This window comes from Brassica rapa, chromosome A03 (assembly GCF_000309985.2).
Source record: "Brassica rapa cultivar Chiifu-401-42 chromosome A03, CAAS_Brap_v3.01, whole genome shotgun sequence".
Lineage (NCBI taxonomy): Eukaryota > Viridiplantae > Streptophyta > Magnoliopsida > Brassicales > Brassicaceae > Brassica > Brassica rapa.
Window position 1 is genome coordinate 8,413,372 of NC_024797.2, and position 16,734 is coordinate 8,430,105.

The window sequence follows — 16,734 nt, forward strand, 5'->3', positions numbered from 1 at the left end:
AAAATCAAAATGAAGAATTTAGAAGCTTAGAGCTTCCTTCTACCCTCAAAGAACATAGACAAATGTTGCTATAAACTCTTTTCATTTTTTCAAAAAAAAAAAAACTCTGTAGAAGATCTGATAAAGTCTTGGAGGACTGCTTGCCAAACGATCCTAAGACCAAGACTAGATTTAGAACACCATATTCCATTTGAAGCTAAGCGTTTAACACATTAACCAGCATTACATGAATAATTATCTAGAAACTGAGTATACGAAAAGAAACAAAAAATGAAAATGATTTGAGCAAGTCTTACTCTTTGGAGAGGATGAACCTGGAACGAAGTAGTAGCAGCTGAAGAGAATCGAAGCCATGACAGTGTCAGCGGTGGGAATGAACAAGTGTGAGTTTAAACTCTAAGAGAGAGAGAGAACGAGAGTTAAGAGTGAGTTTAAGTAAAGTTATGATCTTTGGTGAGCCGCGTGCTTATAGTTCTGCACAGAGCACGTTTATCAAGAGAGTGAGAAAGAGACTTTTTGTTTTTTTTTTGGTCTCGACGTTTCGTGTTTCGAACATCCTCTTCACGTTCTTAATCAAGAAGGGGAAATAAAGACTTTCCCCACTTCAATTAGCTTTAATTAATATGGGCCCGTAATGGGCCGGAAACAAATAAGGCTAAACAATAGAGTTCTTCTGGAAAAAAAATATGAAAACAAAAATACATTAATTTCGGGTTTAAAATCATTTGTAAATACTAAATATTAGTCATTTTTTGCTAATGTCCATCTTCTATAAATTTTAATTTTGCGAAAAATTTAACTTTGAAAGTAGTGTAAGAGCAAATAATTTCAACAATTCATAATCTCACAAAAAGAGAATTCATGTGAGAGTTATGAACTTTGGTCAAATCATGTACGCAAAATTTTAGCGGATTGTATTTAACTAAGAGTTCTTTGTGATTTGTATTGAAATGATAAATCTACTCATATTCAAATATGAATTTTAAAAAATCATTTAAAATTCACTGTCATTAAACCTGACATTTTATAAAATATTATGAAGTCCACTGTTATTGAAAATATTTTAAGTTGTGAAGTTTTAAAGCTTCTAAGTGATTTTAGAGTGTTTGGATGTAACTTCTTAATCAAAAGAAAAAAAATAAAACTCAAATCTCATAGTTTAGGTGATATTCTAGAGTGTTTTAACAGAATCACCTTAAATTTTTGAATTCATTAAAATTATCCAAAACCTCGTTAAAAATCAAATCACCTCAAACTCTAGATTGAATACCCTCCCCCCCCCCCCAGATTTTTAATCGTTTATCGGTCAAATTTTTGGGTTAAAAATGGATATAGTATGAAATGAAAGTATTTTATGTCTATTTATGGTATTCTCAACCATACTATGTGGTGTTTTTAAATTCATGTTATAACATATGCAAATAAAATTATATGAGAAGATTAAGGAAAAATGAGAAGAAAAACCTAGATTTTTATTTTGTTAGAAAAGAAGAAAAGGTTAGAGAAAATTTTTATTTGGGTTGTTAGTAATTAATTATCTCTTAACTAAAGATAAATCGTAAAAAATAATTCTCAACTAAAAATTTATACGAAATAAACTATCAACTTTAATTCCGTCCTTTATGGCTTCGATGGAAATTAGATCAACCTGACAGAACTCACACAAACATGCACTCACCATCTTCACTGCTTTAGACAAAACTCTCTATGAAGAAAAAAAAAATCTATCCGAAGCTAAGGTAAATATCTACCTTTCTCGCTCGTGTTTGAGTTCTTACTTGTTTCATCATCCGATCTCATTGATCTGATGAAGTTGTGTCCAACGTATGTTATTCTCCGTCTAAAATGCTATGACGGAAGATGACATACTTTAACGGTTTATAATGTTGAAAACTTAATTAAACGATTTTTTTCCCATTCATTGGGGTTTATCACTAAAAATCATTTCATGTTTTAATTTTTTTTATTATCATTTATGAATTGCTTAAAATTGATTAATATGCCTTTAAAACTAATTTATAAATTCTTATAAATTACTTTATCAATTTTATAACCGATTTATAAAACTTCATAAATATTTTAATAGTTTTTACAAATGATAAATTACTTTATCAACTATTACCAAATATCAAATAATTAATATTTTTAAGATATTTTATGTTTTATGTAGTGTTGAGAATTATTAGTTTAGGATTTACAAATTAATTTATGATAAAGTAATGTATAAAAATTTATAAATTAGTTTTAAAAGATTATAAATCAATTTTAAAAAATGTATAAGTGATAATAAAAAATAAAATATTTAATGATTTTTAGTGACAGAACTCTTCAACAATTGAAAGAAAAACCGGTCAATTAAGTGTTCAATATTACAAACTCTCAATTTTTTTTTTTTTTTGAAATACTACAAACTCTCAATTTATAAACCATTAACATGTGGTATATTCTATCACGATATTTTAGACAAATGGTAATATGCATTAATGGAATTAAAATTGAGAAATATATTTTGTAGAGTTTTTAGCTGAAGATTTTTTTTTTTACGATTCATCGGACGAGTTTAATTGCTAAATTTTTTTATTTAGAAACGTATACCGTATCGGTCGGTTTGACCGGTGAACCGCGATCCTCTTACCGCTTAACAATAATAAAATCTTAAACCCTGGATTGATTTTCGTCAGAGAGAAAACCCTAAAAGAAGGCTTTGTTGTTGTTTCATTGCCGCCATCTTCAGACTTGTGCAGTCATCCATCAATCTTCAAGCCAACAAGCTCCAAAAAGGATCTTCTCCTCCACTCTACTCAGGTAAGAAACTCGACCAACATGATTCTCTTCTTCTTTCTGTTTCTCTCTTTGTTTGGTTTCACTCTAAAGTTCGAAGCTTTATTACTTTTCTTGAACCCATTCAGCTTCAATCTCTTTGCTTTCAGCTTTAATTAGATATTGCATTGAAAGTTTTGCTTTTTATTGTTGCCCATCTCATCAGAATCTCGGAAGCTGCTTACTTTTGGAAGGAGACAGAACCTAGTTATGGAGCCATTGTGCCTTGACGTTGAAACCAACATGTACCTCACACACTCAGAACCAGACCTGCCTGTTTCCCAAGACTTTGGGGAGTTCATGCTCTCTCGCTTATCTCAGTCAAAACGACCAGACCATAAACATCTATCCGCTGTCATCGAGGAGCTATCAAAGACTCTAGCGGAAGGTAACCACAGTCAAACACCTGTGGCTTACTTCGCCGCCACGTGTAGTTCCCTAGACAGCCTCTTGTCTGCAGATTCTGAGCCATCTCTGGATGTCGTCCAGCCACACGTTGTCATCCTCTCCCTTGTGTTCCCTAAAGTCTCAGCCGGAGTACTGAAGAGGAACGGCTTAGCTTTGCGTCTCGTCCTCAGCGTCCTGCGTCTGAGATCAGCAAGTCCTGAGTGCTTGGTTTCGGCTTTGAAGTGTTTGGTTCATCTCCTCACTACCGTTGAGTCAATGACAGCGAACGAAGTCTCTGAGTCCTACAGCATTTTGCTGAACTTCGTTACTCATTCAGATGGAAAGGTAAGAAAGCTAGCGAGCTCCTGTCTCCGTGATGTCCTGGTGAAGTCCTCTGGTACCAAGGCATGGCAATCGCTCAGTGGAACTATAGCGGAACTGTTCCAAAAATATTTAGACCTTGCTCATAAATCGGAAGCGCGTTCTGCTGAAGGAGCACAGCAAGTGCTCTACATCCTCAGCGCTTTAAAAGAGTGTTTGGCCTTGATGTCGAAAAAGCATATTGCTACCGTGATTGATGGGTTTAAGATACTGCTGATCACGCGTGATTCGTTCATTGCAAGGCCGGTGATAGACTCTTTGAATGCGCTTTGTCTCAACCCAGCCTCTGAGGTTCCGGTTGAGGCGCTGGTGGAAGTGTTGTATCATGCTGCTGTTCTGTTCTCGGCGCCTGAAACGTCTGCTGATGCTATGACCTCCTCAGCGCGTTTACTGAAAGTTGGGATGATGAGGGCTTTTAACCTTAATAGAGATATTTGCGTGGCTAAACTTCCTGGTGTGTTCAATGGTCTGAAAGGTATGCTGTTGTATCTGCTCCTTGTTGCTTCTTTTGATTTCAGAATTGCTGAGAGATACTGCTTACTTTGCCAATGCGGTTTATCTTACTGTTGACATGATCTTTGTGCTTGGCAGATATTATCGCATCTGAACACGAGGAGGCAATCTTTGCAGCAACAGATGCGTTGAAGAGTTTGATAAACTCGTGCATCGATGAGAGTTTGATCAGAGAAAGCATCAACGGAATACGGAATTCAAACTTGGAGGCAAGGAAGTCTAGTCCAACAGTCATTGAAAAACTGTGTGTGACAGTTGAAAGCTTGCTTGATTACAAGTACCATGCAGTCTGGGACATGGCTTTTCAAGTAGTTTCTACCATGTTCGATAAATTAGGTAACTTTTGCTATTCTCTGTCTTGTCACTTCTCTTGTGTTGAAGTTTTTTCTTTTATTTTCTAGTAGTTGTTCATGTGCTAATCCTCTCACGCAATTTTCAGGTGAAGATGCTTCATACTTTATGAGGAAGACCCTGGAGGACTTATCAGATATGAAAGATTTACCTGATGAAGACTTTCCTTATACGAAGCAGGTAACTCTACTATTCTAGTCCTGGAGCCTAATGACTATTTGCTGGGGTTCTAGATTACAGTAAAAGTAGTTGAGATAGTTATGTCCTTTATGATCTGTTAACGTGGCTTCATCATTGGCCCTAAGTATATCTTAACAAAAATACAATACTTTTTTTTTACCTAATAGTTCGCCTATATGGTAAGTTGTGGAAGGAAATGAAAAGCTGTAAGCATATGCAACCAGGTCAATAGATATTGGGCTGTGTTAACTTTTCTGTAAAGTCTCAAAATGCTTGATCTTTTTTGTTCTGTATTGACTTAGTGGTGATAGCTCTTATGCTGTTGGTACAGAAATTCGATATACAAAATATCTATACAGAACTCGTAACGTGAGAATGCTCTCATTTTTAGTTAACTACGATATAAAGATGAGAGCAACATGTAAATGTGTTAGACCTTTCTTATTGTAGTCACGTCTTTGGGACTGTTTGTTTGACTGATGTTATCTTTGTTGGCGTTCTCCAGTTGCATGAGTGTGTAGGATCAGCCCTTGGTGCTATGGGACCTGAAACGTTTTTAAACATTGTGCGTTTAAACCTTGAGGCGAGTGATCTGTCTGAGGTCAACGTTTGGCTCTTCCCAATCCTGAAGCAGTATACAGTGGGAGGGCGGCTAAGTTTCTTCACAGAGTATATTTCTAGAATGATCGAAACAATGAGCCAGAAAGCTCAACAGGTAATTTAGTTTTTTCCCGTAGTTTGATTTTGTCCTTGTTTCTCGCTAATGCTGCTAATTGTTTGTGATGGCAGCTCAAGCTACAAGGTCTTACTTCAGCATCTAGGAGTGTGGACTCTCTCGTATATTCATTATGGGCTATGTTACCTTCATTTTGCAACTATCCTGTGGATACAGCGGAGAGTTTTGCGGATCTGGGGCGAATACTGTGTGGAGCTCTTCAATCACAGGCTGAAACTCGAGGAATTATATGCGCCAGTTTGAATATCCTAATTCAACAAAATAAGGAAGTTGTGGAGGGTAAAGAAATGCCTGTCAGTGATGCTAGTCCTGCTATGGTACGAGCTAGTGCTCGTTATAATTCAGACATTGCGACAGCTAATTTGAAAGTTCTGCGGTCGTGTGCTCCTAAGTTATTGGATGTTTTATCAAGGATATTTCATGAGTCTGGCAAAGATGATGGCGGTTCTCTTCAGGTAACTAACAACTCTAAATGGCTGGTTACTAGAGAGGGATCCATCAGAAAAATTATTATCTGTTGGAATATAATATTTTGGTTGTTTTTCATTCAGTCTGCGATAGGGAACTTGGCGTCCATTGCGGAGAAAAAGACTGTTTCAAAGCTACTTTTCAAGACACTGCGAGAGCTTTTAGAGGCCACTAAAACTGCTATTGCACAAGATGAAAGCTCTGCTAGTGGGATGGACGTGGATAATACCGCAGACAAAAATTCTTCTTCCAACCTTAGGTACTGGTACTTCTACTTGTATTTCTGTTTACTAGTTGCAACTGAGCCAAAGTTGACCCTATAATCTGTATTTATTCAGGGCAAGGTTGTTTGATCTGCTAGTTTCTCTTTTACCTGGTTTGGATGGTCAAGAAGTAGATACTGTATTCAGTTCTCTGAAGCCTGCAATGCAGGTTTGTAAACTGATTTATTGTTGTGGATGTGGCTGTGATTTATCCTTCTACTACATGAAGATGAGTTTGGTTAATTGATTGGATGAGTGGTATATGCTGATGTGGATCTTAAAACTGCAGGATCCCAAGGGCCAAATTCAAAAGAAAGCGTACAAAGTTCTTTCAGTTATCTTGAAGGTATTGCTTCCTTTGCCTTAAGATTTCATTACTGCATAGCTGACTAATTTTATTCTCGCTTAAGCATGTAAGTTTCATTGCTAGGATGCGGTTTATACGCCATCAGTATATTATATGTTTGCTTACTTCATGTTAAATAGTAGATGACTAACTAACTATAGGTTATGACCCATATACACTGGTGCTGTTTCTTTATGAAAACTGTTATGTATATATAGACTAATGTCGGTGATACAAATGTTTCTGTTGCCAGAGTTCTGATGGATTTGTTTCAAAACACCTCGAGGAGTTGCTTGAGCTGATGCACAATATATGCCACGTCTCTGCCAAGCGCCATAAACTTGATTGTTTGTACTTCCTGTTGGCTCATGCATCAAAGACTGTAAGAAACTAAACCTTTTAGCTTTGTGTCTTTTGGCAATACGTTAGAGATGTAGGTTTTAATTTTGGAACTACATTTAGTTTCTCGTTTAGATGCTCATGATTTTTCCCCGTACAGGATGATTTGAAGGCGAGAAAGGACATTGTTTCTTCATTTCTACCCGAAGTTATACTTGCTTTAAAGGAGGTACTAAACTTTGCTTGAAACTGTTTGTTGTCAAACTATGATTGTACTTGAATCATTATTCAAGTCGCTGCTGTTTCTGCAGGTGAATAAAAAAACAAGAAGCAGAGCGTATGACGTACTTGTTCAGATTGGGCATGCATATGCAGATGAGGAAAATGGTGGAGACAATGAGAAGTTACATGGTTACTTCAATTTGGTATGTTTAATCTAATCCTAACAAGTCACTGTTAACATTTTTTTCAGGATCTTTGTTTTTCTTTTTTTGCGTCAAGGTTGGTTGTTTACATCTGCTATAAACCGTCACAGGTGGTTGGTTGCTTGGCTGGAGAAAAACCTCAGATGATTAGTGCTGCTGTTAAGGGAGTAGCTCGTTTGACATATGAGTTCTCCGATCTCATTGCTAGTGCTTACAATTTGCTTCCTTCAACATTTCTTCTCCTCCAAAGGAGAAATAAGGAAATCACAAAGGTTAGTTACCTGTCTTTATATATCTCCTCCAGCGAACTGTTTTCGTTTTTCTGAAATCTACAACCAATTTGTTCCGGAAAACAGGCAAATTTAGGATTGTTGAAGGTGTTGGTGGCTAAGTCACCCGTTGAAGGACTACACGCAAACTTAAAGAGCATGGTCGAAGGCTTACTGAAATGGCCAGAAGGAACCAAAAACCTTTTCAAAGCAAAGGTGTGTTTACTACTTTCTAATACCTTTTTAAAGTAAAATGCTCAGGATGAAATGTCTGTTGCCTAGAATTTGATTTTCTCATTTCGCCTCTTTGCCTTCTTTCACACACATTTATTTACACATGTTTAGCTCTTGCCAGGACATTAATTTTGTTTCTTAGCGGCAGACATACATACTAGTGTATATTTTTTTTTGTGTGGATTCTTGTCCTTTCCTAAAGAGTAGTGTTTGGTAAAATAGGTGAGGCTTCTATTGGAGATGCTAATCAAGAAATGTGGCACGGAAGCTGTTAAGTCTGTGATGCCTGAAGAGCATATGAAGCTCCTGACAAACATCCGAAAGGTTTGCTAACAGTTCTTAAAAGTTGTCTAGAGTTTAGTATATGGGTTATATATGCCATCCATAAATCTTTTCTTGGTTTTATCTCAGGTCAAGGAACGTAAAGAGAAAAAATATGCAGCTGCCTCTGAGATGAGTAGATCGCAGCATTCAAAAGAAACTTCATCAAAGTACCTTTCCAACTCAGTTGACTGATAAATAATCTCATAGAAGTTTCTGAATGTTAAATTGATGACTGTTCTTGATTTCTGTCTTACAGGGTCAGCCGGTGGAATGATACCAAGATATTTTCTGATTTTGATGATGAGGACGAGGACAGCGATGGAGACTACATGGATGGGGAGACGCATGGCCGTAGCAAGGCTTCCTCTTTGTTGAAATCTAAACCATCTGCTTTGAGGTTGGTTATTATATAATCTTGTGGTCTCTGTGCTTTGGTATATACATTACAGAACCTGATGATGACATATTACAGATCAAAGAAGAGTCAGAGGCAGAGTCATCTTGAAGTTAACGAGTCAGATGATGAACCACTTGACTTGATGGATCGTTACAAAACAAGATCAGCTCTTCGATCAAGTGAGCTTCGCAACAAACGGAAAGCTGATTCAGATGAAGAAGCAGAGTTTGATGAGGAAGGACGGTTAATCATCCAAGAAGGAGGGAGAGGTAAAAGGAAGGAGATCTCTGATCCAGATTCTGATGCCAAGAGCAGCAAAGGTAGCCGTTTCTCTGCAAACACATCCAAGAAGAACCAAAAGCGGATGAAGACATCAGAGTCTGGATACGCTTACACAGGCAAAGAGTATGCAAGCAAAAAGGCAAGTGGGGATCTTAAGAGGAAAGATAAGCTTGAACCGTATGCGTATTGGCCACTTGATCGCAAGATGATGAGCCGTAGACCGGATCAGCGTGCGGTTGCGGTCAGAGGTATGTCTAGCGTGGTTAAGCTGACAAAGAGGTTGGAAGGCAAGAGCAGTGCGGAAGCACTTGCTGCGACTAAGTTCCAAAAATTCAAGAGGAGTGGTCAGAAGAAATCGGCTGGGAAGAAGAAAAGCAAGTGAACAAGGGGGCGGTAACCTTCTCACTATGTTTAAGATATTAGAAGAGGGATTGTATTTTTATTCCACAGTCTTGATTGCTGAAACATGTGGCTTGATTGTCCATTTACTAGTGTGACAGCTAGTGAAAATCTCAGAGTTGATACTATCGACTTAGGTTTCAGATTGTTTTTACTTTTTGCCATTTGATACCAGTTCAAGCAGAGCATAATGAGACCATCATGTCATTAGTTCTAGTAGAAAATAACCAAAACAAAAAGTAATCATGACAACTGAAAATGTCGCACAGTTTTGTTCTATAACAAAGACTGGTTTAAACAGCATTGATACACTGATTGTGCAGATTTTATTATAGAACAAAACTGTGTTACATTTGCCTATTAACGTTTATGCCATACGTTTTGATTGAAATTAGTTATATAGGAACTGTTTCTTTGATCTTATCTTTTCCCCTTCATTTGACTAAACTATTACGCATGTGAAATGTGCAACACATTAGACTAACTGGTAAATTAAACACATATTCCTTTCCGAATGGGAATGCTAAATTAGGGGAATAAAAATACATTGACCGGAGCCGTTCCTCGAATCTTCAGCCGACAAAAGCAAACACTTGTCACTAACTTTTTCTTCCACATGCATTTGCTGTAGTGAAAGCGACCTTGACCAATGAACATAGTCATTATCTTTTTGAAGTACTAGTATCATGCCAAAATCTAAGATTGTTATGTATCTCTTTTATGTTATCGATGAGAACGAATATTACATAGAGTCCTTGATTGATTTTTTTTGGTTCAAATGAAATGTAAAAAACTTGAACACTCATCTGCCGAAGTAATGGCAGCCAATACCCTAGTCCGAACATGTTTTATATTGTGTTTCGTCGTACATTGGCGGAACACACAAGATTAACTGCATGCAATATAGAAACACGTGTGCATATATATATATACATTGGCATGTTACTTCCAATAATTAAATCATCAATGAATAATTTGACTTTTAGTATTATCAATAATAATTCCTTTTCAAAAAATACAAAAAAAATTCTAAAAACGATCCTAGGTTGTCGTTAATGACTTAATTTAATTTGATTGATATTAGAAATAGTATATTTTTGCATATGCAAATGGAACGGTCAAATACCATTTTGATTGTTAAATTAAAAACATAATGCCTAAAACTTTAAAATTTAATTACTTTTAAATTTAAGATCTATAATTTTCAAGAAATATTTGAACATATATATTAAATTTTAAAAATATATATCGTGATTTAAAATATATGGTTGATATTTTTTAATAAGGCTTAGAAATAATTGTCAAAAATAATTTGAAACTGCACTGCTAAAAAGATTCCACCAATGCGCCGATACACATTGAGATATACTGTTGATATTTTTAGTAAGGCTTAGAAATAAATTTGAAACTGCACAGTTAAAAAGATTCCACCAAGGCACCGATACACATGGAGATAGGCTCATCTCCCTATAACTTTCTGTGGAGGTTTCCACTGTACTAGAGACACTAGTCACATACACACATAGTCAAATATATCTGTCTATATAAAGTTTATATTATAAACCTTCAGAGAATATATATAAAACACAGCCTAATACACACACCAGTAGAGATACCAAACAAAATACAAAACCGAAAAAAATAAGACAGGGATCAGAGAAACTGGTACTTCTGTTTTCTTTCTAGCTAGACTCGACATTCTTTGCAACAAAGCAATAATGCAGTCGGAGAGAGACGAGATGTTGTCATGGCCTCTCATCGGAGAAAACGAGAAGAGTAGTAGTAGTGGTATAAAGGTAGAAGTGAAGAAACAGCTATGGCTTGCGGGTCCACTCATCGCAGTGAGTCTTCTTCAGTTTTGTCTGCAAGTAATCTCAGTCATGTTCGTCGGACATCTTGGCTCTCTTCCTCTCTCCGCCGCCTCCGTTGCTACCTCCTTCGCCTCCGTCACCGGCTTCAGCTTCCTGGTAAGTTTTATGTTTTTTATATGAATCCTATCTCAAGCTAGCCATATCTAACCGTTCAATCCTGACACAACAAAATTGTTTTTCATAACACATCGAATATTCCTGTAGTCCACATGCATTTAATGATACTATATTTAGCAATGCTTAAGAATAAGACTAACTAAATCATTCGTTCCATACTAAATGTCTTTTTTTAAAAAAAAAAAAAAATTGCTTTATTCTAATTATCCTTCTACATTTTTAATGCATATAGTACTTCCATTATTTAAAAATAGATTTTTTAGTGTTTTTATACTTATTAAAAACACATTAATCAATTTTATAAATGGAAATTTTTGCAATTATCAATTTCTAAGTACTTTTAACCATTAGTAATTCAATTGTTTTTTGAAATTTACAATTTTTGCATAAAAAACATAAAAACTCTATCTTTGTGAAACAATTAGAGATAAAATAAAAATGTAATAATTTTTAATGTGTAAACAACACATTATCAAAAGGATAAAGTATTTAATTAGGTAACAAATAGGTTAAAAATATTTTTAGATGAGTCAGGCCGCTTAAGTTGGCTAACGTTATCAAGTTCCAGACCAAGTCTGTTCACCCGTGACCACCCGTGATTTTGATCTGATCACCAAAATCTAAACCATATCTAGCTCCAGACCCCAAACCGATCAATACACACGTGATTATTAATAAAACAAGAATATATATCGAAATGAGAACCAAAATAGTGATAAAGGATATAAAATCAGCTAAATGCAATTGTCAAGCCACCTTGTCTGATTTTTTTTGACAACGCCACCATGTCTGAATTTACAAGTTGCGTATGCATATTTGATTCTTTGATGCAACTATCCAATAGCTACACGAACAAAAACATTTCTGTCATTTTCATATAATTGAAATGCTTTCTTCTTTTGTTATACCCCACATGTAACACTGAAAGTGAATGATATTCGATCTTCCAAATTCAAATCCGAATAATAGCGACAATTGCGTTGACGCTTACTTGTGAAGCAAGAAATCAAATCATAAGAAAACTATTCACCTTTGAACAGATGGGAACAGCAAGTGCTTTGGACACAGTTTGTGGCCAGTCATACGGAGCAAAAATGTACGGAATGTTAGGCATACAGATGCAAAGAGCAATGTTTGTTCTTACACTCTACTCTATTCCTCTCTCCATCGTATGGGCCAACACAGAGCATTTCCTTGTCTTCTTCGGCCTAGACAAATCCATTGCATACCTCTCTGGCTCCTACGCAAAGTTCATGATCCCTAGCATCTTCGCCTATGGTCTTCTTCAATGTATCAACAGGTTTTTGCAGGCGCAGAACAATGTGTTCCCCGTGGTTTTATGTTCTGGAGTCACCACTTGTCTTCATGTGATCCTCTGTTGGGTCTTGGTGTTGAAATCTGGTTTAGGGTTTAGAGGAGCTGCTGTGGCCAATTCGATCTCGTATTGGCTTAATGTCATTCTCTTGGCATGTTATGTCAAGTTTTCGCCTTCTTGCTCACTGACCTGGACTGGTTTCTCTAAGGAGGCTCTACGCGATATCATACCTTTTATGAAGCTAGCTATTCCCTCTGCACTTATGGTTTGGTAAGTCCAAAAAAAAATGCTTACGCTAATTATTTATCGGGGTGACGTGAGAAACAAGTATAAAATAGATTTATTAAGATTTATGTGATAAAACTAGTGAGATTTGATAAAGTTTTCCTTCTCTTATTATGAATTTCTCAACTCACTCAAATCCATGGTAAAATCAGATCCATTAGTAAATTTGTATGAATAAATAACACATGATTTGGATTATGAATTATAAATCATTAAACCAATAACACATGATTTCAAAATAAATTTAAATTCATAAAAAGAATAATGTTAGATTTCATATGGATTTACAAATCCATGAATATACTCCTGCTTAATTAGGCCATTGGAATCATATTTATTTGAGGTTATGTTGTTTGAGCAGCTTAGAGATGTGGTCCTTTGAACTTTTGGTTCTCTCTTCAGGACTTCTTCCGAACCCAGTTTTAGAAACTTCTGTCCTATCAATTTGGTAAGTATTAATGTCTGCTTTTAACTGTTATCTCTTCCTCATATATACTTCAGAACAAATTTAGTTATTTATGGTTATGACTGAATTAGTAATAATCCTTTTTTGCAGCCTTAATACATCAGGAACAATCTGGATGATCCCATTTGGCCTTGGTGGCGCCGCAAGGTCAGTATTACACCAGTATAACCAATAATGGAAGGACTCTTTCATTACTTTGCTGCATCAAGATTCAACATTACCATAACTTTGTTTTCATTAATTTTCCTTTGCAATCCGCAGCACAAGGGTGTCAAATGAGTTAGGAGCAGGGAACGCAAAAGTGGCTAAGCGTGCGGTTCGTGTGGTCTTGAGCATTGCAATCTTAGAGAGTACACTAGTTGGTTCGGTTATGATACTGATAAGGAAGATATGGGGATTTGCATACAGTAGTGACCCGAAAGTAGTCACATATGTAGCCTCGATGATGCCGATTCTCGCCATAGGCCACTTGCTAGACAGCGTCCAAAGTATTTTTTCAGGTTATATTCTCCACTCAAAAACATTTTGGACGTTGAAGTTTTTTTTTGTTTGCAAGTAAAGGCAAACACCACCCTACAACTACAAGCATCATTCCTGTTTTGGAATTTGGTTTAGACCGGTTCATATCATATTTGTCATGCTGAATTTTTTGGTTTATCGTAAAAGGGGTTGCTAGAGGATGTGGATGGCAGAAGATAGGAGCTTTTGTGAATCTTGGATCATATTATTTTGTGGGAGTCCCGTTAGGCTTGTTACTTGGTTTTCACTTTCACCTCGGTGGTCGGGTAAATTCCATAAACCAATTAAAATTCTCTCTTCTTTTTGATCAAACAATTTCAAGGTCAACCATATATTATAAAAATGTAAATATAAAAAGGGGCTTTGGCTGGGAATCATATGTGCACTCGTCATCCAAGGTGCATCTCTTTCCGTCATCACCTTTTTCACAAATTGGGAAGAAGAGGTATAGAAAGCTGTACTAATATTATTTTTATTCTATACACAGATGTTTTGTGAGTACGTTACTATGCCTTTGGGATGTGACTTGTGACGTTTTTAGTGATTCTTGGTTTATGTAACCCATAGGTCAAGAAAGCTACAAGCAGAGCTGAAGGTGCCAAGGATCATGCAGCCGAGAATGAGCCAATTATTGTATTCTGAGAGCTAAAATGGAATATGCTATATCTGAGAAACCCTATATAAGTTGGGACCATTATATCATATTTTGTAACAAAATATAAGAAAATAAAAATAAATAGAGTGTGTTATATTTCTGTTTGCTAATGATCCCTTATGAGCTTTTCACATGTGATAATTTATTACTTTCTAGGGCTTTTACAAAGTTCGTTGTATTTGCAAAAGCCGTCGCTTTGTTCTCAGGGTTTCTGAATCATTAATATTGCAATGATGAGAATAACCTGCAGCCGAATCCTAAGATTTTCAAAACCCTACTTTAGGTGGGGGACGCAGATCTCAAGCCGTTGCTTCAATTCTCGAGGCCAGTCTCATGATCGTTCTCGAGGCCAGCCTCATGATCTTAACACAAAGATCATCACTTCGTCTCTTAGAGACGTCTTCACACGACCCACATGGCAGCAGAGTCAAATATTTCTTCAATGTAGAAGAGTTTCATCCCATGCTAGTGATGATCATGGATCTGTAACGGTTGAGACTTTGGATGCTTTGTGTGAAGAAGGGAGAGTACTAGAAGCCGTGAAAGCTGTCCAGATCTTGAAAGATAAAGACTATGTTGTGGACTTGCCTAGGCTTCTAGGGTTAGCCAAACTATGTGGTGAAACAGCGGTTTTGGAAGAAGCTAAGGTTGTTCATGACTTCATCAATGGTTTGGTTTCTACTCCTTTAGATGTTGCATCTCACAACACGATACTCAAAATGTATTGTGATTGTGACTCCACTGAAGACGCATTGAAAGTATTCAACGAGATGTCTGAGAGAAACTCAGAGACTTGGTGCGTTATGATGAGATACTTAGCCAAGAACGGAGACGGTGAGCTCGCGCTTGATATGTTCACACGGTTCAAAGAGGAAGGGAGCAAACCCGACAAGGAGATGTTCAAAGCGGTCTTCTTTGTGTGTGCATCACTAGGGGACAGTAACGAAGGGTTGCTACATTTTGAATCTATGTACAAAGACTATGGGATCATCCCCTTCATGGAAGATTACGTGAGCTTAACGGAGATGTTAGCAGCATGTGGTCATTTAGAAGAGGCATTGGAGTTCGTTGAGAGAATGAAGGTGGAACCAAGCGTTGAAGTGTGGGAAACGCTGATGAATCTCTGTTGGGTTCATGGGGATGTAGAGCTGGGAGATAGGTTAGCTGAGTTAGTGAAGAAACTTGATGCCACAAGGATGAACAACGAAGGTCTTGTAGCGGAGAAAGCATCAGACTCCAGGAAGGAGATGATGAGAGCATTGAAAAGGAGACTATATTCTGAAAAGATTGGGCGTATGCATGAGTTTAAAGCAGGAGAGACTTCAAAACTAGAGTGTAGTGAAACTGTTCCTCTACTGAAGAGTTTGAAAGTGCATATGTTAGAGATGGGTTTTGTCCCTTGGATTAGGTTGGTTAATATTGATGGAGCTGAAGACGAGGATAAAGAGGAACAACTTCTTTTTAGAAGCGACAAGCTAGCCTTTGCTCACAGCTTCCTAAACACAAAGCCTCGTGGTCGTGTATGTGTTTTGCAAAGTATGCGTATCTGTCAGGATGGACATGAGACATATAAGATGTTGACATTGATAACAGGGAGAGAACTGGTGACACGAGGTTCGAAACGATTCCATCATTTCAAAAACGGGGTCTGCTCATGCAAAGATTACTGGTGATCTCTTAAACCCTTCATGTCCTCAACATCAAATGGTGATTTTACTCAGCTTGTTAGAGATTTTTTTCTTCCGTCCTTCATTTAATATATGTTTTAAGAGAATTTCTAGAATATAGACTGAATGTTCTTTTCCTAGATCACATTGGTATATTACATCGGTTAGAAATAAGTTCAATTTCAATATTTCAATTCAAAAATCAAAAATGACTTGCAGAGATATTCTTATGGAAACGCAAAAGAAGATAATAAAATACATTCTAGTCAATGACAAAAAAAAAAGATAATAAAATACTTAAAAGAGATGATACTAATGTAGCAAAGTAATGTTGTTGAACCATAGTTACATCTGATTGTGATGGGTCAACCTTCCATGAGAACATTTTTGGTTATTACTACTGTCTTTGTGAGACGAGGATCTGTTCTTCAAGTACGTGACACCAAGTGTCTTTGTAATATCCGTACTTCCCACTGCATAAAAGACGAATGAATATTGTTGTACACAGCTTTCTTCAGATCTCTGGTCATTCCAAGAACAGGTCTGAGTAGACAGCAAAGAGAATAAAACAGCTTTCATCAACAATACTTCAAACCTGGACGGTGAGGCGCCGGGTTGACTATATAAATCATAGGTTACTCTGTAACGGTAGACGAAAAGCATGATGAAACAAAAGTGATGATTTGTATATCATCAAATTGATTGCGTTTTCCAAACGTGATTCT

At 36.6% G+C, this 16,734-nt stretch overlaps 3 protein-coding genes across 3 annotated transcripts; all 3 read left to right on the forward strand.

The window, feature by feature from the left end:
- The first annotated feature begins 2,623 nt into the window (after positions 1-2,623).
- LOC103857529 (RRP12-like protein) lies at positions 2,624-9,316 on the forward strand. Its single transcript, XM_009134735.3, has 18 exons — positions 2,624-2,805; positions 2,987-4,063; positions 4,180-4,437; positions 4,541-4,632; positions 5,138-5,347; positions 5,422-5,823; positions 5,920-6,095; positions 6,175-6,268; positions 6,389-6,445; positions 6,699-6,827; positions 6,945-7,013; positions 7,096-7,209; positions 7,320-7,481; positions 7,566-7,694; positions 7,935-8,036; positions 8,124-8,203; positions 8,293-8,433; positions 8,509-9,316. Exons 2-18 carry the CDS (start codon positions 3,031-3,033, stop codon positions 9,095-9,097), a joined length of 3,837 nt encoding a protein of 1,278 aa, XP_009132983.1. The 5' UTR covers positions 2,624-2,805; positions 2,987-3,030; the 3' UTR covers positions 9,098-9,316.
- A 1,008-nt stretch (positions 9,317-10,324) lies between these two features.
- LOC103857531 (protein DETOXIFICATION 15) lies at positions 10,325-14,452 on the forward strand. The gene is made up of 8 exons (XM_009134736.3): positions 10,325-11,081; positions 12,143-12,687; positions 13,064-13,150; positions 13,259-13,315; positions 13,430-13,668; positions 13,835-13,953; positions 14,046-14,132; positions 14,255-14,452. The coding sequence occupies exons 1-8, from the start codon at positions 10,833-10,835 to the stop codon at positions 14,327-14,329; spliced, it is 1,458 nt and encodes a 485-aa protein (XP_009132984.1). The 5' UTR covers positions 10,325-10,832; the 3' UTR covers positions 14,330-14,452.
- A 78-nt stretch (positions 14,453-14,530) lies between these two features.
- Positions 14,531-16,074, forward strand: LOC103857532 (pentatricopeptide repeat-containing protein At2g34370, mitochondrial). The gene has a single exon (XM_033287588.1). It carries the CDS (start codon positions 14,573-14,575, stop codon positions 16,013-16,015), a length of 1,443 nt encoding a protein of 480 aa, XP_033143479.1. The 5' UTR covers positions 14,531-14,572; the 3' UTR covers positions 16,016-16,074.
- Positions 16,075-16,734: the final 660 nt, after the last annotated feature.

Bases quoted from the DNA above. Each gene is read 5' to 3' on its own strand.
- LOC103857529 (XM_009134735.3), top strand. From the start codon at position 3,031: ATGGAGCCATTGTGCCTTGACGTTGAAACCAACATGTACCTCACACAC. The intron at 4,064-4,179 runs GTATGCTGTTGT...TGTGCTTGGCAG, and splicing joins TGTGTTCAATGGTCTGAAAG to ATATTATCGCATCTGAACAC. The intron at 6,446-6,698 runs GTATTGCTTCCT...TTCTGTTGCCAG, and splicing joins TTCTTTCAGTTATCTTGAAG to AGTTCTGATGGATTTGTTTC.
- LOC103857531 (XM_009134736.3), top strand. From the start codon at position 10,833: ATGCAGTCGGAGAGAGACGAGATGTTGTCATGGCCTCTCATCGGAGAA. The intron at 12,688-13,063 runs GTAAGTCCAAAA...TTGTTTGAGCAG, and splicing joins CCCTCTGCACTTATGGTTTG to CTTAGAGATGTGGTCCTTTG. The intron at 13,954-14,045 runs GTAAATTCCATA...AAATATAAAAAG, and splicing joins ACTTTCACCTCGGTGGTCGG to GGGCTTTGGCTGGGAATCAT.
- LOC103857532 (XM_033287588.1), top strand. From the start codon at position 14,573: ATGATGAGAATAACCTGCAGCCGAATCCTAAGATTTTCAAAACCCTAC.